This window comes from Manis javanica, chromosome 3, assembly GCF_040802235.1.
Source record: "Manis javanica isolate MJ-LG chromosome 3, MJ_LKY, whole genome shotgun sequence".
Taxonomy (NCBI): Eukaryota; Metazoa; Chordata; class Mammalia; order Pholidota; family Manidae; genus Manis; species Manis javanica.
In genome coordinates, this window is record NC_133158.1 from 71,440,306 (window position 1) to 71,466,186 (window position 25,881).

Consider the following 25,881-nt stretch of genomic DNA (forward strand, 5'->3'; position numbering starts at 1 on the left):
GTTGTGTTTCAGGGCTGTGGAGTAAATTGGCGATGTGGCTACAGAGTCGTTCCCTCCAGGGGGTCTTCTATAGAGGGCGCTGCCTTTGCTGGCAAGGCAAGGCAGGGAGACGTTTAAGAGTGACCGAGCTTGCCCTTGGGATGAATTACTGGTGTCTGCTTTCTGTAATGTATATAATTGCCTCAATTCCCTGGCTCCCTTTGAAGCTAATGAAGAGTTGGCTGAGGCCTGCTTACCTCTGGAAAGGGCTGGGCTTGGTTCTGGGCATGTGTTGCACTGGTGAGAGTCATGGGACCCTGACAAAACACACTGATACTCTGTTTTTTAGGTTCCTGAAGAATAAGCAGTCTTTGTTAATGAAGGACAGTGGCTGGAGGCACACAAGGAGCTACACACATTTAACAGCAAAAACCTTAAGTTGCACTTGAAACAAACATTACAAAAGAACATGTTTATGTGGTATGAAAACAGTTTAAACTAGGTGATTAGGGAAATGTAATAAAAGGAAAATCCTTGCTTCCAAGGTTAATGGGACTTTTTGATTCTCAAATACAAGTAAACATTTCACATGAAAGATTAAATTGGTACAAGAATCTTTAAATTCTGAAGTTAAAAAAATAAATTCATTCTTGTTCTTTTGTCTATATTGCCTCTTAGTGAGTAATATTCATAGAAATCATCCTTAGACCAGTTATGGTCCATGGGAACTAGGGTATGTTGGTAAATGATTATTCCTGAAGTTAGTGAACGTTGCTTGACTCATCCCTCTATCTATGAGTTTATAATTTTTAGCCTCTCATGGTGGAAGTTAAACTCTTACCAGTGTTATTTACAAATAGCCAGTTAAGCACTTTGAACTTGTAGGTAAAACCCTCCTAAATCAACACACATGTAGGCTACATGCTTTAAACTCTGAAGCGACTTCTCACAGAAGCCGCCCAGCTCAGAGATGACAGGTGGTATGCCTGTGTGGAGGTGTCCGCTGAGCTAAGCTGGGGACATGTGTCCCAGGATTCCGTTCTCCCTGTGGCTGTGTATCAGCACTGGTTGCAAGGGAAATTTTCACCAGATTTGAGAGGCAGAAGTGATGGAGTAGCTGTTTATTTTATGCTCATAAGGTCATCATATGGCCCAAGACACTGACAGCTGGTAAATATTATCCCAGGCCAAAGAGGTGAGCTAGTAGAGACCACCAATAGCTCTCCGGACCCACAGCTCTCCAGCCCCTGTTAGTTTTAGGGTCCTGGCCAGGCATGTGAGCAGCAACTCTGGCAAGTCACTCATGGCATTGATTGTGGAAGCCCAGTAGGCACAGGTTCCCTTTTTTTTTTATTAAGGTATCATTGATATACAATCTTATGGTTTCACAGGAAAAACATGTGGTTACTACATTCACCCAAATTATCAAGTCCCCCACACCCACCCCATTATAATCACTGTCCATCAGCATAGTAAGATGCTATAGAGTCACTGCTTTTCTCTGTGTTATACTGCCTTCCCCGTGACCCCCCTACATTATATGTGATCATAATGCCCCTTAATCCTCTTCTCCCTCCCTCCCCACCCACCTTCCCCAACTCCTTTCCCTTTGGTAACCGTTAGTCCCTTCTTGGAGTCTGTGGTTCTGCTTCTGTTTTATTCCTTCAGTCCTTGCTTCATTGTTAACTCAACAAATGAGTGAAATCATCTGGTACTTGTCTTTCTCTGCCTGGCTTATTTCACTGAGCTTAATACCCTCTAGCTCCATCCATGTTGTTGCAAATAGTAGGATTTGTTTTCTTCTTATGGCTGAATAATATTCCATTGTGTATATGTACCACATCTCCTTTATCCATCCATCTATTAATGAACACTTAGGTTGCTTCTATGTATTCGCTATCGTAAATAGTGCTGTGATAAACATATGGGTGTATACATCATTTTGAATCTGTGATATTGTTTTTCTCAGGTGAATTCCTAGGAGTGGAATTCCTGGGTCAAATGGTATTTCTATTTTTACTTTTTTGAGGAACCTCCATATTGCTTTCCACAATGGTTGAACTAATTTACATTCCCACCAGCAGCATAGGAGGGTTCTCCTTTCTCCACATCTTTGCCATCATTTGTTGTTCCTAGTTTTTTCAATGTTGACCATTCTACCTGGTGTGAGATGATATATAATTTTGGTTTTAATTTGCATTTCCTTGATGATTAGCGATGTGGAGCATCTTTTCATGTGTCTATTGGGCATTTCTTCTTTGGAGAAGTGTCTGTTCATATCCTCTGCCCATTTTTTAATTGGGTTATTTTCTTTTTGGGTGTTGAGGCATGAGTTCTTTATGTATTTTGGATGTCAACCCCTTATTGGATATGTCATTCATGAATATATTCTCCCATATTGTAGGATGCTTTTTCGTTCTACAGATGGTGTCCTTTGCTGTACAGAAACATTGTAGTTTGATATAGTCTCATTTGTTCATTTTTGCGTTTGTTTCCCTTGCCTGAGGAGATGTGTCCAGGAAAAAAATTGCTCATGTTTATATTCAAGAGATTTTTGCCTATGTTTTCTTCTAAGAGTTTTATGGTTTCATGACTTACATTCAGTCTATGATCCATTTTGAGTTTACTTTTGTGTATGGAGTTAGACAATAATCCAGTTTCATTCTTTTACATGTAGCTGTCCAGTGTTGCCAACACCAGTTGTTGAAGAGGCTGTCATTTCTCCATTGTATGTTCATAGCTCCTTTATCGTGCATTTATTGACCATATATGTTTGTCCCATTCTTATGGGTTCCAGGTCACTCTGTGTTCCACTCCCCTCCCTGACCGCTGGTACTGCTGACCTGCAGCAACTTCAGGTCCTGCACCAGATGCAGAGGGGACAGCTTGCCATAGACTTCACCTGGGCCCACAGTTGTGTAAGGTTAAATCTCTACAATAAATCCTTATTCTCTGTCATTCTCAGCAGTCTGCCTCTCTGATCCAATCCTGATTCATGCAGGTGGCTCTAAGACTAATTCAGGAACTCAGCCATGTTGAAAGACCCAGGCTTGTTCCTGTCTGCTATCCTCAGTGTACTGGCTTTGATCTTTGAATTTGTCCCTCTCATTGTTGTAAGAAGACTACAGCAGTTCTGAGCATTTTCTCTTCACAGTGTCCTGTGGTCCTTTTTTTTCTTTACGATGGCATACTTTACAGTTTATGATGAACTTTACAGTGAATGATGAATATCTGCCACAATATTGTGGCAAATACTTAGAGTTAACAAAACTGTACAAGGTATGAGATTGTGAAGTTAAGGCCAGTTGATAGGGAAAATTGGACAAAGTGTGGCATTCACACACAAATCAGGATTGGTTTTCTCCTGTAAACTAAAGAGGTGAGACTTGATTGACTAAGTCTCAAAAATCCTGGTTGGATTTTTCTTTCTTATAAATTGATGATTAAAATTAAGTGGAACTCATCATCAAGTCAGCGGGGCTATCTATTCTCTCCTTGCATAAAAATTTTCATGGAAATCAAATTTATTTATAAGGATGAGAATCAATATGACAACTAAGCCAGAAGGGTGAACCAAATTATTTTCATGGCTAGGGTCACTCAGCTATGCACCTGGGGTTGAGAGGTGTCAGTTCTTAACTTGATAGAACCCTTTGCCTTAGGCAGGCTTGGAGATACTGTCATTCTTACTGACTGGGTCCCTAAGACTCATCATACCAAATCTACTTGGTTAAACTGATATTGACCATTCACAGAAAAGAATGTCTCAGCAATTAATCGTCTTCTTCTGCTTTCTCACCCATCATCGGCTGATCAGATGTTGAACTAGCTCTTAGTGATGCACTTCTTCTAAGTTCTTGGTGGGAACATCATTGTAGCTTCCTGGGCTGGCTGAAGTAGGAATGCAGGCATCCAGGCATGTACAGTCTTTTTACAGGTAGGGGGCCAGAGAATGATGCTTTGGGCTTGAAGAGTGAATGGGATACTGGAAAAAAGTTGGTTCCAAATTTTTGCAATGGTAGAATTGTCAAGTTATGTCAAGCCATTGGTGTAATTGCAGTGAGGAAAGAGGAGGTGAAGTCATTGGATAGTACGGGTGCTTGTGGTGTGTTGACAGTCCTGTCTTCATTTACTGTACTGGCTGGTTATGCTGAGAATGCCTAGAATCAAGACATAGGGACTCTAAGTGGCTGTTGTTCATGTCAGAATAACCATTTTTACCTTAAGCATTTAATGATGGTAGTGTTTTGGCCTGGTTTTGGAGAGGGGGAGCTTTAAGCTTTGGTTTGCATCTGTAATCCGAGATCCATGAGACTAGTTGTGACATCTGGGTCTAATCAGTTTTAATCTTCCAGCTAGATGCTCCTGAGTTTTTAACAGTAGAAAAACAAATTTACCCTACTCTTTGCTTTTATATTATGATTAATGGAACTCACAAATTTAAAAAAGTTGTGCAGCAAATAAAGCTTATACAATCAAACTATAATTCTTAAGTGAATTATAAGTCCCCACAGAATCTAAAAGTGGCTGGAAAAGTATGGAAGGACGGCAGTCTGAATTTGGCAGAAACTGCAGTCTGCTTCTCTCTACTTTGTATGTCTCTCTGTTTCTATGGAATCCCCTATTTCTATCAGAGGAGTAAGTACATTGGTGCACCATCATATGCATAATGCCATTTGAGATCTCCTCTGCAAATAACAATAGGAGATGAGAAGAGCAACCATTTATTCAAGCAAGTAGAGCCTGCTTAATTATAGACATGGGGAAAAGCCTAATTATATTTTTTCTGTTATATTATTCTTCAATCCCTTTTGCCTTTTTTGCCTTTATAAAAGTCTTGCACGGTGATATGTGAATCAATCAAAACTTTAATTATCTTTTACAGTAGCCAATCAAAACTTTAATTATCTTTTACAGTAGCTTTCTTACACTATAAATGGTTTGATAAAAGAAATGCCTTACTGTGTATTCTTCTGCATTGTTGGCTCGCCCATCAGTAGATGAAACAGTTTTTTACAGGAAAAAATAGAAATTTTAGAAAGTCTCTTTGCAAATCCTCCAATTTTCCCTTTTTCCTGCCTCAGTAGAATTATGTTATTAAAATCACCTTAGTTCTCCCCTTTCATATGTTTCTTCCAACAAACAGTGTTAAAAATGCCTCTAGGGTAGAAAAACTTCATCAGCTATAAGCAGCAGTAAATTCTATGGCTGATTCAGTTGCTTCAAAGTGGGGATAAAAGAAATTCAAGCAGGCTAGGAATTCCTGGCTTTTTAGGATTGTTAGCCTGATTCCTACCAACTGTTAACAATGGAAAATTATAGCCACGGAGGAGTTGCATGAGTAGAGAGTGATGATTAAGGATGAAGGGGCACAAGGTCACTTCTCCAAGATGGCTTTCCTTCTGGATCCTCCTAAAGTCTAGGATAATTTATACTTATCCTAGACAATGAGCATTTTAAAGCACAGTTATAGAAAAGGGAATTTAAAAAGAAAACGTAAGAAACACAGTCATGTGAAACTACAGTGAGGGACCTGGAGGTAGCAAGATTTTGTGACTTTTAAAATAGCAACCTGAAATATATTTTCAGCCTGTCTAACTGCAGAACATTCTGTTTTTAAGAGGTGGCCAGTACCCTGACATTGTTTTTGCTGACATCTGCCGACTGCTTCTCCAGCAATAGAATCCATCCTGCTCTCTGCCCTGGGAAGCTGACCTGGATGGGTTCCACTTGGGGTGGGGATCAGAAGGAAGAACAAAACCAGGTGTATTCTTCCAGCTCCTTCCCTGTAAGGTCATCTTGGTCTCACTGTGTCCTTCAAAGGAAGGTCACTCATCTTAAAAGGCAGCTGATCCAGCCTTCCAGATTCTGGAAAATTCTCCCTTTCTTTGTCCCTTCAAGTTCAGATTTGCTAGCAAATCAGCTGCTCCCAGCTCTGGGGGAAAACACCATCTTCTGTGTTCCCCTTTGTAGAGTTTTGCATATGTCAGGTGTTCTCTGTTCGGACCTTTTGTGCACTTCCATCAGAGAAATTAAACTCATTCTTGAGTAGTATGTAATGCCCCTCTCCCCTATAATGTAAACATAATCCAATTATAAGTTTCATTGTATTAGGTCAGGGATTGCACTTGGGGGGCAAATTAAACTACCTGTGACTTTCCCTTTTTTTTAACTTCTGACCAGCTAGAGACAGGAGTAGCAGATAAAGGGACTAGCTTGCCTATTAGTAAAACACTCACAAGGCAAGAATTGGTGAAACTCTTGCTCACTGTCACACTTAATATCTTACCTTGAATAACTGTCTGCTGTGACCATATCCCTTAGTTTCAGCAGAGACAATAGGCAAATATCAACCAGTGGAAGGGAAGTGGGATGGATCTCAAACTCCCAGGACACTTAGAACCTTCCAGAGAGATTATGGGATAACAGAGAGAGCTTTGTGGGGCCTAGATCTACCTCTACTGCTAGTTAGCCAAGTCATCTAAGGCGGTATACAATGAGTCTGTTTCAGATGTCTACTTAGCATTTGAGTTAACTTTCTGGATTCCAGGTTCCTGATCTGTAAAATAAAGAAGTAGATTTAAGTTTTTCCTAGATCTAAGTCTTTTAAGAAGTCCTGTGTCCATGGTATCTTAATCATATCATTTTAAATTACAATAATTAAATTACTATAAGTAACACAGGCTTGTTGCAGAAAGTGTAGAAAAAGGTTTTTATTTTTAATGTAACAGGATTGAAGTAAAATAACCTATAAAAGACAATGTTCTTTTCAGAAGTAGAAATTTTAGAAATAGCTCAAAGGGAAAACAGAGCCTGAAGACTCCTAAAGTCCAGACATAGGGGACAACCTCTTCAAAACTTATTTCTCTGCAGCAGCTATTTTTCAATGCAAGAAAATGTGGATCATCCTGTGTATTATTTTACTGCCAGATTTAAATTTGTTTCTTTTCCTTAGTAGAAAATAATGTAATTTTCAATTAACTTAAACAATTTAAATAATGTGGTTTTCAATTAATTTAATCAATTTCCTGTGTGTTACTGAAATAGGATGACTGGAAGAAATGGCAGAGTGCCACAATGGATTTACTTGTATGGAGCATGCTGGATCTCTCTAACTCAGGATAAATTTCTAGAAGTATAAGTGTTAGGTGGAAATTTGAGAGCATTTAAAAAGATTTCTGATAATTTTACAAATGATTCTCCAGAAAATTCTAATCTGTTTACCCATGTTATCTTTGATATACCTCTGCCTGAACACCCAAGTACAGAACCCCAATCCCCAATGATATATTACCTGTGTTGCAGTAAATGTGTCATCTCGATTTAGATTATGCAAATTACCAGCAAAACCAAAGCCACCAAATGCAAAGACAGAATAATTATCCGGACAAGTGTCCTTTGACTCAGTCCTAAATAAAACAAAAAGTCTATAAGCTGAAAGAAAATTACCAAAAAATAAAACACGTGGGTGGGTAGAATATATTTATGATTTAAAAAACCTGTTATTTCTGCATTTCAGGGAGAGTAAATTTCGTAATAGTGGAAACACTTTTGATAATGAAAAGACCCATTAAAGATAAGGCTCTGTCTGAACCAGAGAATTTTTTTTTCATGTATGTCAGTACCTCTCAGCCTCAATGTCTCCATCGTGGGAACCTGCAAAAATTGTAATATTAACCAATTTGGGGCTTAGAGGGGTGGGAATTGAGGGAGAAAGAGTCTGAAAACTTGAGAGGCAGTGAGTGTGTTATGCAATTTATGTTTCTATTGATTCATATTCTAATAAGAGAATTAACACACTTCTACGAAGGAGTAATCTGAACAAACTAGCCTCAGTCCAGCCTTCTCCCTGGGGGATGAATTGGGTGGGGGGAGCAATGCCTCTTGGCTTGGAGAAGACAGGGTCCCAGAGGAATGGTGATAAAGAGAAGAGGAGAAGAGCTGAGTATAAGCCATGGGCTTGTTTAGAGGAAGATGCTGAGCTTTTTCCAGCATCTTGGTTATAATTGTAACTGTAATTAGAATTGTAATTAATATTGAAGGAAGTGGGGACCCCAGAAGGCAGAATCTTGGAGACTGAGTTACAAAAGTCAGAACCTGCTAATCTTGTGATCTGTGTTCTACCAAAGAGTGTGGAGCAAGCATTACTGCACAAAGACCAATTCACGGGGAAAAATGTTTATAGCTATTTTTTTAAATGAATAGCTCTATATAACAGATGTTCATTTTTATGAACATACTCTAAATTAATAATATTCTGCAAACATATAATATTAATCTCTCCACACATCTGTGTCATTCTGAAATTCTATACCCATGTAAAGAGGGAACAATTGGGTAGAAATATTAACATGGTTTCTAAAGTGTTTTCATGTGCATATTTTTCCTCCTGAAGAAAATCCTTCAGGTATAGCTTCTTGCAGTATACATGACCCTCCTATCTAAAGAGATTTGCTCAAGGTCACATATTGATTCAGCAGCAAAATTTAGCAAGTTATTGAATTCCATTCAATTCAGTGAAACCTTTATTGAGCAGACCTAGACTCCAGGAATTATGGGGTTTCCCTATTTGGGCCTCCTTTTCCAATTTGTAGCATCTCTTGGGCAATGCAACAAGTAGAAAATTGCAATTCAGAATAGAAAACCAAGTTTCTTTGAAAGAGTGATGTCAAGGGTACTAGGACTATATGCCGTGTTCTCTCTTCTGCCTGGGTGGCTCCTGCTACAGACCTCTTCCTGGAGGGAAAGTGTGCGTAGACCCTCCTCCAGTCTTGACTGGCTGGGCTGGCTTGGGAATGAGAGGTTCTGCAAAACCTCTTTTCTTTGTCAGAGATGGAAAGGTCCTGATGCTTCACTTTGTATAAACTGAAAATTAGACCCCTGGTTATTAAAAGGGGCCATATCTGGGCTTCAGACCATTTCTTCCTGATTATTTTTCTACACTTCAAAATGAAACCAACACGAGGTAACATTGTAAAAAATAGGATGCAATCTTAACTGTGTTTTACATAAAATTGACACTCCTAATTTGGTGAAAACTAGAAACTTCAAATGCATCCCAGTTTTTAGTAGTCTCAAAATGACAGTTCTACAAAAGAAGTGTTATCACTCAGTGTCTAGAAGTTTCTATCTATGTGAAGTCCACTTGACCTAAGGACAACTCTGTTCTTATCTCCAAATCACACTACATATAATCACCAAGCCTCCAAATCTGTATTCCGCCCAATTTTCACAACTACAACCACAACACAATTTCTAAAACATATGTTCCACTAACTCAAATATCTTTAATAAAAGAATAAAAAAGAGAGCTGTTATGGTCTCCCACAATGTCAAATTGATAGCTAAGGGTAAGGGACTCAATCAGCCCACCGAGAAAGTCAATTTCATGAGCATACATTCCATAATTCCAAGGAGAGAAGACTAGAAATATTTTAAATATTGAGTTTTGGCACTTACCTATCAGTAAATGTAAAAAATGAGCTGAACCAGGCATTCACGTAGTGTTTTTAATGTCCTTTGGTGTTTCCACCAGGTTCACAGACCATGTTCCACAGCATCCAGGAGAGCTCCAGTTCTAACTTCCCACTGTGCCTACAACCTCAACTCCCCAAACCCCAGACCCTAAAGCATGTATTAAACACAGCGGTAAGCAGGAATTGAAGATGCTCAGCTCACAGAGTCTCTGTATATATAGGTTCCCTCCTGGTTTATGAAGCCTAGAGACCCTGAGAAGGAAATCTTATGGGAGTTTAGTGTCTTTCTTTCTTTCTTCCTTTTTATTTTTAATGCAAGACTTTCCTGTGGTTGAAGGATGGAGTTTGTCTATTATCTTGACTAGCAGTATCCTGTAGATAACATGTTCAGAAATGCTAATCAAAAGTATTCTTGAAATACCAACCTTATGCTTCTGTTTGATAGTCACAATCTCCACTAGTATAGCCAAAACCCATTAACCAGCCCTCCTTGTAACTTACCTACATGCAATGTTTGCACAGTGAGTGAAGTATATTTGCTTGAAGAAATATTGCATAAGTACTCCCCACTGTCTGAAAGGCCAAGATCCTTCAGAGTCAAAGAGAAGTCACTCTGGTTTATTAGCTCTCCTTTCCATGAAAGTCGGGGTTCATTGATGGTTGTATTTTGTGAGGAGCTCAGAAAGTAACCCAGGATGGAGGAAGTTCCACTTTGCACTCTGGACCAAGTGACTATGAACTCTTGATTTAGTAGAAAAAAATTGTTCACAAATTCACATGAAAGTGAAAAATTTTCACTTTGCATTTTATGAAGGCCATCTAATAACAATACAGAAAAGGAAACATAAATGAAAATAAAATTTTCAAATAAATTTTCCAGGTACAAATACATTTAGAAACATATTTGAAAATACATTTTTGAAAAGCAATTAGATATTTGTATTGTGGAGTTTCTTAAAAGAAAAGCTTTATTACCACTATTTTAAAGTCTGCCACCACGGTTAAGTTCAGGTCTTCAAGGAGGCCTAAAACTGGGCCAGCTAGGGAAATGACACACCTGTTTTTTATCTCCTCTAGTCCCCCAGTGGGCACTCAAGAATGTTGTTACCGGTACCAGCCTTTTTAACTCAGTGTTCTTCTGGTGACCTTTCAAATGCTGGTGTACTCTTCTCTTGTCACTCTGCTCTCTAGAAGTCTATTACTATTTTGGTTTTAACACCTTTTTAATCTCTTTCTGGTCAAAGTTTCTTTTACTGCACGTAAGAAGTGTATTTCCAACTGTGTGCAGGTAAATCCCCCACTGGACTGAGTTCTTTTAGAGCACTGTGTCTGGGGGCAATCTCAGCTTGTCACTCTAGATCCAGCCCCATGTTGTGCTTCCTGTTCTGGGGTTCTGTATACCTCCATGGATTATCAGGAATTGTTCTCCCTGGCTCTAGACTCACCAGGGAGAGTCCACCTGTAAGAGAGTGATGCCAAAGCCAGCCATCTACAATGCAAGTCCAGGTCTCTCTGATGCTTCAAATCCTTCTTTGGCCCCATTATACCTCCAGGATACCATGCAAGCTCCTTACCAAGATGGAGGCATTTGGTCTGGTTCTTACCTCCCTCTCCAGCTTATCTCTTGATACTTAAGCTTCACTCTCAACCACTTCCACTTCCACAAATTCAGGCAATATTTACTCCCCTGGGCTTTTGTACATTGGTTTTTATTTTGTTTTGTTAAGGCGAGATGCCTGTGTTCTCAAATTTCCTACTACACTTTTAAAATCCATCTTTATGCAACCTCCTTAAGCATACATTCTGTAACCACCCCATTCATACCCAACCACAGTGAAGAGAATTAATGGCTCCCTTAGTATGCTACCTTCCTGGTTTAGTTGTATTTGTACATGTTCGTACTGAATACTGCGGATTCAGAAATGAGTAATTACGAGTTCATGGTTTTAAGTTCACATTTTGAGAACAACAAAGCTTGGCACATAAGAGACCTTCAACAAGGCAACACTGGATGGAGCCTAAGGAACTATTGGAGCTTCAGGACACTCAGTTCTGAATAAACAAGAGAAAACAGGATTTTCCATACAAATATTTACAATTTAATATTAACATTTTCAACCCATTCCCACTTCCCATCCATTTCCACAGCTGCCTGGCTGATGAGAAGTGTGCATTGGGTTGCCCATCCTTTGAACACTGAAGTCAGGTAAAGGTGGCAAATAATTCATCATTTAGTGTCTTGGTGAGCATTTTGAAAATATGAAACTCAGGGGAAGAAAAGGCCAGTAAGGAGAGCTAATCTCCATTTTCTCCATAGAATGGAGATTTACAGAAAAATTTTGCTTTGCCTCTAGTGAAATATAAGACAATTTTCCTTTGGAATTAGATAAGCGGTGTCAAATTAAATTTTTTTCCCCTTAATCTTCTCTTGAACAGTAGGTTATAGGTATAGAGATTAATCAGAGTTTGGGTTTGTTCAAATAAATGAGAGGAAGGAGTGTTAAAGCTGCTCATGCTATGACAGAGGTGTTGATAAAGATTAATGGGCTAAAGTATGGAAAGAGACTAAACAGAAGCAATAATACTGATTAAGTAATATTTGTTTGGTTGAAAGATTGGTAAGACTTAGAGGTTGTGGCCTGCTAATAGACAACTATTCTTTCCTTCTCTGATCTTTTAAAAGTGCAATGCAGGTAGAAAATCCTGTGTAGAGGCTGAATCAGAGAAATATAGTAATATTCACAGATAGGTTTGCTACTTTCAATTTCACAAATGTTTTCCTTCAACTCATAAACACCTAGAAAGGTAAGAATTACTGCTGTTTTATCAGTGAGGAGCTAATGCTCAGAAGGAACAATGATGGCTTAAGGTAATAACAGCCAGTAAACATTAGGCCTGGGACTCCAGTCTCTGTCTCCCGACTGCTGCAGATGCATTTTCTTTCTTTCCCTGAAAATTGGTCCTTGTTCCCTCCCAACCTCTGGTGTAGCACATGTTCACAGAGAGCCCTATGGAGCTTACCTTTCATTGTCCATCTCCCTGTCCATGTTTGCTCCAGCAATGAATTTTCAATAGCACATTCATAAGATGAATTTGATCCTGTAATATTTATTCTACTGTTAACATAAAAAGGCCCCAAAGAGCCATTTTCTTCCATACTGCTTGCAGAGGTAGGTATATTGTCCACTTGCCATGTGATAATCGGACGAGGATAAACACTTAACACACTGCATATTAAGAAGCTATTTGTGTTCCTCTTTTCATACTTCATTGCAGGTGTGATGAAAGCTATCAGGGAGAAGGATGGGCAGAAATGAGAAACTGTCATTATTGGTTTCTTTTTAGGCCATCTGTGCAGAACACTTACTATATTAATAACCATGAACTGAAAAGCTAAGCTTTATGAGCAAAACTTGGCATTTACTAAAAGGAAAACCAAAATAAAAACTCTGTCAAACCTTAAGATATAGTGTGATTATCTACAAGGGGAAAAAAAAGAGCATGCATGGATGCATAGCAACTAGCAATTTCTATTTTCTTCAAAGAATTCTAGAAAGAAATCTAAAGGCCTCACTGAGCAACCAAAATGTGGGGGTGTGGAAGTCTATAAATGAGCTCATTCAGCACTCTGTACTCTTCAGGTACTAATTCAGTCTTTTTGAGTCTTTATTTACACATAATTCTGAGATTTCTAAGTCAAGGTCTGAAGGGGCAGAGGGAGAAGAAACAAGGACAGGATAAAGCAATCCATTAGAAAATCACCCTCCTTCAATAAATAAATGAATAGAGTTAGTATGGACAGGAAGAAAGCCTATATTGAAATCAGCTTCATTAGCAAACAGAAAAATGTAATTTAAATTAACAAGTCACTATTTTTTTCAGCTCTCATATTGGTAGAAATTTTTAAGATAATACTAGGTTTTGATAAGACTAAGGGCAAAAAGGATACTCTTGTACTGCTAGTGGAAATAACATTAAAATCTTATATATGATACTTTTCTTTCAGATCCTCTTCCGGTATTAAATATAAGGATATTCATCACAACATTTTTTTTCATAATGAAGCACTGGAAATAACTGAATACCTACCAGTGGAGGAATGGGTGTATTGATTATAGCATGTCTATGCTATGAGATACTATGCAATAAAAATAATGAGGTAGATGTATATGTATTGAGTTGGAAGGAAGCCCATAGCATATTAAGAAAAAGATATTTCAGAAAAACATGGAATGATATCATTGTTATATTTTATAAAACCTTCTATACATATTTACCTCCCACCTTTAGTACCACTTTGTGTGTGATTTTTCTAGTTGCTGTCCCCACGTAGCACACGTAAATTCCTTCATCTAGAAGGCTTAATTTTCTGAGAGATAAAGAGGCATTCCCATTGTGAATTTCACTATGGAAGAGGGATGTTCTGTTTCTGTATCTGGCATCTTGATTTTCTAATTGGTCACTGTTTTTGTAGTATTTGTAAATTTTGTTATCTTGGTTCTTCCAGTGAATTACAACTTCAGGTCCACTCTCAAATGTGCAAGGAAGAATTACATCTTCATCAAGTCTTCCAATGACTGTTTGCTCATTCATAGTACTAAGATGAAAGAAGGAAGCTAAAAACAATGTATCTAAAATCAAGAGCAGTTATGAAGAGAATTAGTGATGGGTGCTTATCAAAGGTTCTATCAGAACTTTACCTAGAACTATCCTAGGTCAGCAGCTTGATCATTAACAGACCCCATCATCAAGAACCCTTGCCAATCTGATTACTAGAAACATGCCATGAAACTCTCCATCAGAATTTATGCAATTTCAGTAGAATATATGCTTGATTTAGTGTAATTATGAGAACTGGCAATAGCCTAAAGCATAAAAAAATTAGTTTGCTCCCACTTGATCAATTGTCTCATCCCTCCTCTGATCCTGGCCTGCTACAGTTACTAGAAATTATGTATGTTATATATGTAAAAGACTCCTGTTGATTTTTATTCCCTGAACATATTCGCTTTTAACACCTACTATAACAATAACAAATTAGTTTACCCAGCTGTCTAGGAGTCAGGACCTTAAAGAATATAGCAAACCTAACTCGGTCTTTTTAAGAAATATTTTGAGGATGAAGGGGACAATACTGGATTCAGGAATCTGTTAGGAATATATGGACATTAGTCTCAGGCAAGGGAGCACACGGGCAGGAGTCTGAAAGGGAAAATGAGGTAACTTACTTATTTGGTTTTAGAGAACTATTCTATCAATTAATCAAAATGTAGTTAAGGAACATTGTTCTGGGTATAAATGTGAAAGTCCACTCCTCCTGATATATAGATAGATAGATAGATAGATAGATAGATAGATAGATAGATAGATAGATAGATAGATGGATGGATGGATGGATGGATGGATGGATGGATGGATGGATGGATGGATGGATGGATGGATGGATGGATGGATGGATAGATAGATAGATAGATAGATAGATAGATAGATAGATAGATAGATAGATAGATAGATAGATAGATAGATAGATAGATATAGATATATATTAACTCTCAACTTCAGAGGTTGATTTTTAAAAGCAAATAGATTCATAACAATCAAGTTTTTTGCAAAGAAAATATACTTAGCCATTTCATAATTATTGAAGGCAGCATTCAGCTTCTTTTCATTTTTTGTTGAAATATAGTTAACATACAATATTATATTGGCTTCAGACGTACAACATAGTGATTCAACAATTACATGCATTACTAAGTGCTCCCCACAATAAGTGCAGTTACCATCTGTCAACATACAAAAAAATAATGGTATTATTGGCTATATTCCCCATACTGCACTTCCATACAGCTTCTTTGACCAATTCACAAAACATTTTAAGTAGACTGTGTGCTTTATCTATGGATTTTATGACACTGGAACTGGATAGGACCTATCTTGTGGACAATGGAGTAAACTTCAGACTTTGGCCAAGGCCGCTGACCTGGTAGAACCAGGGGCTCAAGGACCCTGTCACAATTCTTTTACCCCTGTCTCCTCCTGTGAGGCCCTTTTGACTCTCACCATGCCCCACTTCCCTTCCTCAGAGAGATTTGGTTTATTTCTGTACAAAGAGCAAGAGGGGTGTGCTACTATGTTGAGAGAAAGAGATGGAAAGGTGGGAAAGAAAAGGAGTGCTCCCTAATTGCTCTAGTAAGCACCTTTAATATTCCATTGGATAATTAAAAATGCCTGTCACAGGATCTAACAAAGTGAATAATGCTTTCTGTCAAGTGTTAAGTACCAAGGGTACAAAATCAATCAACCAATCAAACTTGCCTTTCTAGTGATTTTATATCTGGTCATAGGTAACAGATTAGAAAGCCTTAATTAGAGTAGACAGGAATAAATATGAATGTTAATCTTCCTGTAGACTTCCAGTCTGTCTTCCGTGTCTCATGCCTGATCTTTCACAAAGGCTCACAATGCTGTGGCTACCGAGGAAATTGCACTGTGGGCTCATGTTCCCATCCAATGATACAAATAACTATCAAGGAACTTACCTTGACATCCGCTTGGAGATAGTAGGAGAATGAGGAAGAAAGAGAGTGCTGCCTGGGCCTTCATGTCTTGTGGAGGTGATATCAGTTACATTAGCAAAGAGAAGCGAAACATGCATGTTATGGATTTTGAGTGCAAACAGGAATTGGAAAAGAAAGTGTCTGACTACAAAAGATTAAATAAACTATAGTACCTCCACACAAAAAATTCTTCTGCAGCTATTAAAGATGATACTGTAAAAGATGGTTCAATGGAATGGAAAGCTCTTGATGCTCTAGGAAAAACATCAGATTACAATGCATGTTTTAAACAGCACAGTCCCTTTTTGAAAAGCACACATATTTCCACACATAAGAGAGTGACATGACACATCACTAAATATACAAAAGGATGTTAACTCTGAAGAGCAGGTTTCACCTTAAAATTAATGCCTGCTCTGTAGTAGGTACTGAAAAGTGGCTATGAGTGAATAAAGATTTGGGATACATTCAACAGTGGCTTCTGGGTAATAGTTTTTGCTTTTACTGTAAATACACTAAAAACAAATCCAATTAAATATTAATGTCAATGACATTAACTGTGATGTTATTTATAATCACACATAAAAAACATAACCTAGAAATATATTCTTAAATGTCTAATAATAGTGTAAATCATAAGGCAGCCAATCCTGACTCACAGAGTGTTTCAAAAACTAAAAAACAGTGAAAAAATACAAATGGCAAAATATATACACACACAATACTAATCTTTTACAAAAGTTTGTAATGCTATGAACTTCAAGCAAGTAAAATATAACTTAATTTCCCTGGTGATGAGATTGAGATAATTCTTACTCTTTAAAAAATAACTTAAGGAATAGCATATAATAAGTTTTAAAAACTCTAGAAGAACATTTTGAAGAAATCATCTGGGAGCTCTACTATTACAAGGTTGTATTCTAAATCTGTTGTAGGATATGAGATTTGGGAGTAACTGAAACTATTCTAAAAAATAAAATTAGATTCCTTCATCACATCTGATCAAAATAAAACCTGGTAGATTAATAATTTATGGCTTCATTTTTACATTTTAAAGACTAGAAGAAAATAATTGAATATACAGCCTGAGAAGAGGGCCTTTTTAACATGACTATAAACTTTTTATTGTAGATATGTCTATATAAAAATTGTAAAAGCAATAAAAACATATTAAAATACAAATAAGCAGGGAAAACATTTGCAATACAAAATTATCATGAAATGATAAAAAGAAGTCATCACTCCAATAGCTGCCATCTTTCTCAGAGCAATAGCTAAAATGTTTGGTAAAGCAGTAACTTGTAAAATAGTATTAGTTATCACAATTTCTTCATATAGGTGTATTTGTATGTATAATGTATGAAAACATACATATCACAATGATTATCTCTGAATGGTAAGATTATAACTAATCATTAAACTCATTTTCTGCTATTAACATATGTAAATATATAATAATTCTTTTTACCTGTATAGGTTCTTGAAAAAACAAGCAAGATTTAACGTCTTTTTCTAAGCAAAAATTAACTCATATCCACCTTGTTCAGTGTAACTTTGGGACACTGTATATCTATTGTCCCACTACAAGTTCACCATCCCATTGTTCATAGTAACTCCAATATTTGCCACCTTTCTTGAAACCTCCAAAGTTCCTTTTTCCACCTCCCTTTTAGCTGATGCTCTTGCTTCATTAGTCACAATTAATTTGGATATTCCCTCTTCTTCCTATTATCAATTCGACCAAACCATTAACAGCTGTGTGCACTTTCTGCTTCCCCTTATCTTATCCAAAGCAAAACCCTTCACTTTTGCTCTTCTTCCCACATTTGTTTTACATTCAATAAATCTGTCCCTGCAATTGTATTCCCTCTCTACTGTATCATCAGGTTCTACTAGATCTTGTAAGCATAAATGTTCCAATATGTCCTATCTTAAGAACTTGAGAAAAAAACAATATTCTCTCTCTGATTCTTGATTAGTTATCTACCCGTTTTTCATCACTATTAACTTCCTGAAATAATTGTCTCAATAGCCATCCCCATTTCCCCTTTACAATCTCCCTTCAGTCCACTCTGGACCTCTGTCTGCATGCCATGTCATACACTGCCCTGGTCAGTGTCACTAAGAACTTCATGCTGTCAAAAACTTCCACGCTGGGCATGGTTGGCCTGTGTGTCCTCAACTTATCCAATCTCCGAACAACACTCAGCATAGTTGGACGGTACTTTACTCACATAAGGTCTTCTCTTCATTTCTTGACCACCACATTCTCTTAGTTTTTCATTCCTCACTGCTGCTCCTCAATCCTTTATTGGGCTTTCCCTATTTATGTGGAAACACAGAATGTTCTCAGGCCTTACACTTGGTCTATACAGGCATACCTCGGAGGTATTGCACATTCAGCTCCAGACCGCTACAATAAAGCAAATCAAATGATTTTTTTTTGCTTCCCAGTGCATATAAAAGTTATGTTTATACTGTAGTCTAAGCGTGCAATAACACTATGTTTAAAAAAACGAGTAGACATGCCTTCATTAAAAAACTTTATTGCTAAAACAAATGCTAACCATCATCTGAGCTTTCAGTGAGTTGTAATAATTTTTCTTGTGGATAGTCTTGCCTTGATGGCTGCTGACTGATCAGGCTGGTGGTTGCTTAAGGGTGGGTAAGCTGGGGCAATTTCTTACAATAAGACAACAGTGAAGCTTGCTGCATTAACTGACTTCTTATCAGAAACGATGTCTCTGTTGCATGTGATGCTGTCTGACAGAATTTTACCCACACAACTTCTTTCAAAATTGGAGCCAGTCCTCTCAAACCCTGCCTCTGCTTCATCAACTAAGTTTATGTAATATTCTAAATGCTTTCTTGTCATTTCAACAGCCTTCAAAGCACCTTCACCAGGAATAGATTCCATCTCAAGAAACTGCTGCTTTTGCTCATCATAAGCAACTCCTCACCCATTCAAGTTTTATCATGAAATTGCAGCAATTCAGTCACATCTTCAGGCTCCACTTTTAATTCTAGTTCTCTTGCTATTTCCATCATGTATGTAGTTACATCCTCCACTGAAGTCTTGTACTCCTCTAAGTCATCCATGAAGGTTAGAATTAATTTCTTCTAAACTCCTGTTCTTGTTGATATTTTGACCTCTTCCTATGAATCACAAATGTTCTCAGTGGCTTCAAGAATGGTGAATTCTTTCCAGAAACATTTCAATTTACTTTGTTCAGACCCATCAGAGGAATCACTATCTATGGCAGCCATAGCCTTATGAAATGTCTTTCTTGAGATTTGAAAGTCAAAATCATTCCTTGATCCCTGGGCTGCAGAATTGATGTTGTGTTACCAGGCATGCAAACAACATTCATTTCATTTTACATCTCATCAAAGCTCTTGGATGACCAGGTGCATTGTCAAGGAGCAGTAATACTTTGAAAGAAGTCTTTTTTTTTTTTCTAAGCAAGCCTCAAAAGTGAGCTTAAAATATTCAGTAAATCATGTATAAACAGATGTGCTGTTATCCAGGCTTTGTTTTTCTATTTATAAGGCACAGGCAGAGAAGATTTAGCATAATCCTTAAGGGCCCTACGATTTTAAGAATGGTAAATAAGCATTGGCCTCAACTGAAAACCAGCAGTTGCGTTCATCATTAACAAGAGAATCAGCCTGTCCTTTGAAAATTTTTGAAGCCAGGCGTGGACTTCTCCTCTCTAGCCATGAAAGTCCTAAGCGGCATCTTCTTCCAGTAGAAGGCTGTTTTGTCTACACTGAAAATCTGTTGTTCAGTGTAACCCCTTCATTAACTATTTTAGTGAGATCTTCTGGATAACTTGCTGTAGCTTCTTCATCAGCATTTGCTGCTTCCCCTTGTACTCTTATGTTATGGAGACAGTTTCTTTCCTTTAAACTCATGAAGCAACCTCTGCTAGCTTCCAACTTTTCTTTTGCAGCCTCTTAAGTTCTCTTGGCCTTCACAGAATTGGAGACAGTTAGGGCTTTGCTCTGGATTGGGCTTTGGCCTGAGAGAATGTTGTAGCTGATTGGATCTCCTATTCAGACCACTAAAACTTTCTCCAGATAATCCATGAGCTGTTTAGCTTTCTTATCATTTGTGTGTTCACTGGAGTAGCACTTTAAATTTGCATCAAGAACTTTTCCTTTGCATTCACAATTTGGCCTAGCTTTTGGCCTATCTCTGCTTTGTTCATGTCTTCCTCACTAAGCTTAATCATTTATATCTTTTGATTTGAAGTGAAAGATGTTTCATTTGAACACTTAGAGGGCCTATTTTTATGCATTAGAGTCGGCCTAACTTCAATATGGGTTTGTCTCAAAGAACAGGAGGCCTGAGAAGAGGTAGAGAGAGGGGGGATCAGCCAGTCAGTGGGGTAGTAAGAACACACATGTTCATGAAGTTTGCTATCTTATATGGCACAGTTCACGGTGCCCCAAAACAATTACAATAATAGCATCAGAGCTTACTGAATACAGATCATGCAACAAATGCAATAATAATGGAAAAGTTTAGAATATTACAAGAATTGCTAAAATGTGACACAGATATGAAGTGAGCAAATGCTGTTGGAAAAATAGTGCTGATAGACTTGCTTGACATATGGTTGTCACCAAACTTCAATTTATAAAAAATGTATTATCTGTGAAGTACAAACGAGATATGCCTATACTCTCTGCCTAAATGAGTGCCTCTGTTCCAAGATTCTGAATGAGAATATTTGGTGGGAATGTGGCAAGTTTATATACTGAGTCAAGGTCATACACTCAATTGCACATTTGACCTATTCATTTTGATTCCTTATAGGTACAACAGGATTAACATTAGCCCTTTATTTCTACCTTATTCCTTTTATATTTGTTCTCTGCTCCCTCCAAGCAAGACAAAACAACAAAAATTACCCTATTCTTCATCTCAATAATTGGTAACAAATCCTCCCAGTTGTTTAGGCCAGAAACTTAGAAATCAACCTTGATTCTTCCTTTCTTTTATATCCCATTTCCAATCCATTAACCAGTCATTTTCATTAATGGATTAGAAAAAACTCCATTATTCATGTACTTCGAATTCCACCATTACCATCACACTCCAGAGCCACTATCACTTCTTACCTGCATATCAGAAATAGCTATCTGGCTAGTTACCCTTTTTCTACTCTTGCCTCTTTACAATCCACTGCTAACACAGCAGCCAAGAGTCATATTTTAAAAATATTAATCATTCTATTGCATCCTTCAAATTAAATCCCTCCAGTGGCTTCCCACCACACTTGGATCCAAATTCTTAATGCTAGCCTACAAAGCCTTACATACTCTGGCCCCAGGTCCTGCCTGCCCTTCAGTCTTTTTGAGAACAGCTTATAACACACATTCCAAAAGGCTGTGCATATAAGTGCTCCAATTCAAGGGTCAACATGAGCATGAGCCAAAGATTAGGCCCTTGAGAATGATTTAATTCATGTCTTTTGAATAAAATGACAAATTACAGTAACCCATTTATCATCTAAGATAAAGTACTATGAATAAAAAACATACTCAACCTCTTTTATACAAACGCTTGATTTAGCGCTGTTGAAATAATTTCAGCTTTCAGCTAAGTGAGGCAGTTAATGAGTATTTGGCCCTATTTTTATGCCTAAGCTTTATTTTTAGACATTTATTTTCTTCCCCAAAATCAGAAAAAATCTTCCACCTTGGATTAAACTGAAGTTATCCAAGTTGCAATCAACACCCTTACAAAAGGGCTCAAATGTTAGAAGCATCTTGTTCTAGTACATTTTGGTGAGATTCCAGATGTGGAGGAGAAAGGCATAGAGAGTCAACCTCTGTAATGGAACATGGCAAAAAGAAATCCAAATGCATAGACTAATCAGACAGAAGAGAAAATAGAAGACATTCTACAAGCATAAAATAGAGAACAGAACAGCTACCCATAGCATCTCAATAGCTACAGACCAAACTGACTGCAGGCATCAGCAGTACTTGTGACAATGATTCTAACTTTGCTTGTGTTCAGGTCAGATTCTCTAGCCTGCTCACCAGTAATACTCAGAACTAATCCTGGCCTCAGAACTGCTGGCCTAGATATGACCAGAGCCACATAGAATGTCAATTCATTTTTTTTTTTAAACAGAAATATTTCACAACAGTTGTATCATGCCAGTTCATGTTATGAATTACTTCAGGAAAAGCAGCTTCCAGGGTGCTATTTCTCTTCTGTATTGTTTTTAAATTCAGTGCCTCTCCACAGTACCCATGGCATGGAGCCAATCTGTGAAAGAAGTCATAATAAAAGGAAAACTCTTTGTAGCATCCTAGGGCTTTCTCCTTAGCATCCATTTAGATTTTAATAGAATTGACTTTGTTTAGATAGAAAAAAGAACAAAAGAGCAATTTTAGGATTACCCTGTCTTTACTCAAAAAAGAGCTCCCCTGATGTTTTACAGTGAAAATCTACCACTTTAGGATTCATTTATTGGCTTGAAACTTTGACTATCTAGGGGTATTGTCTGTGCTTCAGCTCTGTTTCTATGTGTGGATTGAACAGTACTTCTTGCTTTGCTGGTTTATTTGGAAAGCAGATTACATATGTACTAATACATTTTTAAAAATTAAAAGTATGTGCCAATATTTTGGCGTGCTTTAGAGGTACAGTTGCAGGGCAGCAAGAGTGAAATGGAGAGGGAAAAGGAGAAGTGGAACAGTGAGAAGGGAAATCAGTTGGTAGGGGGAGGTTAACTTGCTGGCCACAGCTTCAGACCAGAAAACAGAGCCACTCGGTCAGTCACAAGGGATGATCTCCAGGCGTCCTGTACAGACCACAGCACCTCAGAAAAATGTATCAGAGGAAGAAAGCAGAAGGAATTTATCTATAGGTTTTCTCCATTCATCAACATTTTCCCCGTGGGACTTTAATTTCCATGTTCTTCCTAGGCCCTCAGGACAGCCACTAAAGTAGCCAGCTACCATGCCTCACAATAAGGCACTTGGGGTCTAGAAATACAGGGCAGTGGAAACTACAGCCTCTGAGTCTCTCTGGGGCCTGCCTGGGTGCTGTAGCTGTCGCAGCTCCCACTGCAGTGGGTACAGTGGAGAACATGCTGAAGTCGGCCTCCCCGGGGAAGCTGACACGCATGGGAATGAGGCAAGGGCATTGAGGCAGGCACTTTCTTTGTCTAACCGGTCGAGGGCCCAGGAAACAGGTGAGGCTAAAAAATGCAGGAAGGCTCATAAATCGGGCCAAATGAAAGTAGCTATTTAAAAAATGTCACACATCTAATATCTGATATTTTGTGTATTATCTGACTACTAACCAGCTTCCCAGATTCCCTCTGATCACTTTCATCAATTCAATTCCCATGCATGCATTGCTCAGCTACTGCTACCTGCTCACAGAACTGCAACCTTCCTTGGAGGATTACTCTCAGGTGATGGAAGTTGTGACTCTGGGAATTACACTCCTTTCCTACTTCCCGCCCCAGCGGTGGCTTCTAGGCAAGAATCAGTCTGTGGCCCAGAGACCCCTGATGAAGCAACTTCTGAAGCCATAGCTCCACTAAGCTTCTTTCTCAGTCCCATCCTCTCCTACACTTCCTTACACGCTTCTACTGAGCTCTCTCATTTCATGCCCACAAAAACCCTTCTCTGGTGTGGTTGGTCCCATGGAAGCAGAGCCAAGACAAAGGTGGCACAGGAAACCACATTACATAGCAGAAGCAAGGCACTGCTGTGCCCCCAAGGGCCATTTCCCACTTCAGACTCATCACAAAAGGTTTCCTCTTGCCGAAAAGGTAGATTATATAAGTCTCCTCAATAACACTCTATATAAGAAAGAATATAGCTGCACAGGTGTTTTTTTTTTCTTTCTTTTTTTTATCAAGAATGCTGCAAAGCCAAGACAACAGACAAAAGAAAATGCCAGGGTTAACAAGGCAGAAGGCAGGCATTTCGTTGAGCACATAAAGGTAGTAAGCAATGGAACCAGACTCCATTAAGTGAAGTGAGCTTTGAACATGTGCAGATGTAAGGCCAAGGACTTCTTGAAAACAGTCACCTGTCCCTCTATAAAACACACTGATAGATGCCTACAGCATGCCAAATGCCTCTGGGAAGCCAGTCTGCTATTTCTGCAAACTTCTACTCCCATCAATTCTGTGTGTTACCGTCATTATATAATTTAACTTAATGTTATGTTAATTGATTGAATGGGAGGACAAGACAAACTTGGTGTTTCTCCAACAACAAAGTTGAATAAGATGAATGCTCCAAAAAAGCTGAATGAAAGCGAGACACAGAAAAGGAGGGTAGAGAATCCTGCCATTGGATTAGGCATGAGAGAGACTGTAAAAGAATGAAAGCAAATTGTAAAGGTCCGGAATGAGTTAGACTCCTAACAATCTGAAAGCAAAGTTTTCTCACCACTTTTAAGAAACAGGAACTGGAACTCCTGGATGGAGCCTTATTGATTAATTGTGCAAGAAAGATGACACAGGAAATCGAACAGTGGCTCCATACTCAGAACAAGGCCTTGACCTCTTCCCCTTAAAGACTAGAAAATGGGGGGACATTTTTAAATCATATACTTTAATTTTAAAAACATCCAAAATATATAACTTGGATATCTATTGTTTTTAACCAGACCAACTATTCAGCCTGATTGTGTCAGACTGTAAGGATTTCCACAGAAGTAGTGAGAGCCTGAGACGATATGGTGAAGTCTCACCACAGATCCAACGCTTCCTTAACACAGAGGAGCAGCAGTACCGGGGTCAAAGAATCTGTGCCAGCCTGCACGGGGAGGCTTCCCGCTAATGTGGGTGCAGGTTTATCACCTAATTCTGGTTTCAAATTTGGGAATACGATGACCCATCCTTTGATGGTCACAGTTATTATAGTTAAAGATGTTTGTTGTATGGTAAAGGATATATTAATATTCCTTATCCCCCAGTATAAGATTAACCATCCCAGCTCAATCCCCATGTCATCCTTTCAAATCCAGAAGAACCCCTCCTTGTATTTATATATCAAGGTGTTGGGATCAAGTGATCCATAACAGAATATCAGAATCAAGGATTTGGTGTGAAGAATAGGCAAAATCTAATCTTTACAAGGCTCATTTCAAGCTGCATAGACCATTCAGAGCTTTTATTAAGTGATGCTTTATAAAAAAAGTTCTTTCTGGCAAGTACTTGTGCCTAAGGGCACCTGAATTGGTGGCTTTCAGTCCTCAGAATTTAAAGCTGTAGCTAACTCGACCAGCTGGTACACAAGAAAGGAGAGACTGCTGGCCTAGTTCTGTGTACACAGCTTAGTGAATCGGTTCCAAAGTACAGTGGTTATTAGCTTGGCTTTGTACCAGTGAGTTTTCTGTACAGTTCAGAGTCAATCCTGCCAAATAACTTTTGTTTATAAAGCTCCATTACTTTAGCTCTATCTTCTACTCACAGTCCATTCCTAAATTAGAGTCAGAAAATGTTAAAGGTCTGAAAAACAAGAGAAAATGAAATACCTCAGGTTTATGGTGACCTTCTAGGAAATAAGACTAGATCTTTGTATGGTATCCCACTCTGTCATTCACCAAGCTTGCCTATTCTGCCATTAAAAACATAATTTGAGCTTCTCCTGAGGGTCACAAACTACACAGGGATGAGTCAGAGAAAGATAGATGGATTATATAAACAAATAAAATCAGAATACAGAGATATAGGAAGTAATAAGAACTCCTATCTGGTGCTATGGAAGGACAGAGGAAACACACTTGAGCTTAGTGGGGACATGACATTGAGGAAATCTTCTCAAAGTATACTTTGAAGGATGGGGAAAAGCTCAGGAAGCCTATAGGGAAAAATAGAAAT

At 38.2% G+C, this 25,881-nt stretch overlaps 1 protein-coding gene and 1 long non-coding RNA gene across 2 annotated transcripts in view; both read right to left on the reverse strand.

The window, feature by feature from the left end:
* Positions 1-1,589: 1,589 nt before the first annotated feature.
* HHLA2 (HHLA2 member of B7 family) lies at positions 1,590-16,110 on the reverse strand. Its single transcript, XM_073230462.1, has 6 exons — positions 15,995-16,110; positions 13,733-13,824; positions 12,477-12,743; positions 9,957-10,274; positions 7,274-7,388; positions 1,590-4,139 (listed from the first exon to the last, which is right to left on the reverse strand). The coding sequence occupies exons 1-5, from the start codon at positions 16,108-16,110 to the stop codon at positions 7,303-7,305; spliced, it is 879 nt and encodes a 292-aa protein (XP_073086563.1). The 3' UTR covers positions 1,590-4,139; positions 7,274-7,302.
* A 71-nt stretch (positions 16,111-16,181) lies between these two features.
* The window catches only part of LOC140848399 (uncharacterized), a 77,536-nt gene continuing 67,836 nt past the window's right edge, over positions 16,182-25,881 (reverse strand). The window contains exons 3-4 of the long non-coding RNA XR_012129213.1: positions 18,247-18,425; positions 16,182-16,266 (exon numbers count right to left, since the gene is read on the reverse strand). This is a non-coding gene — a long non-coding RNA (uncharacterized lncRNA). The remainder of the gene's footprint in view (positions 16,267-18,246; positions 18,426-25,881) is intronic.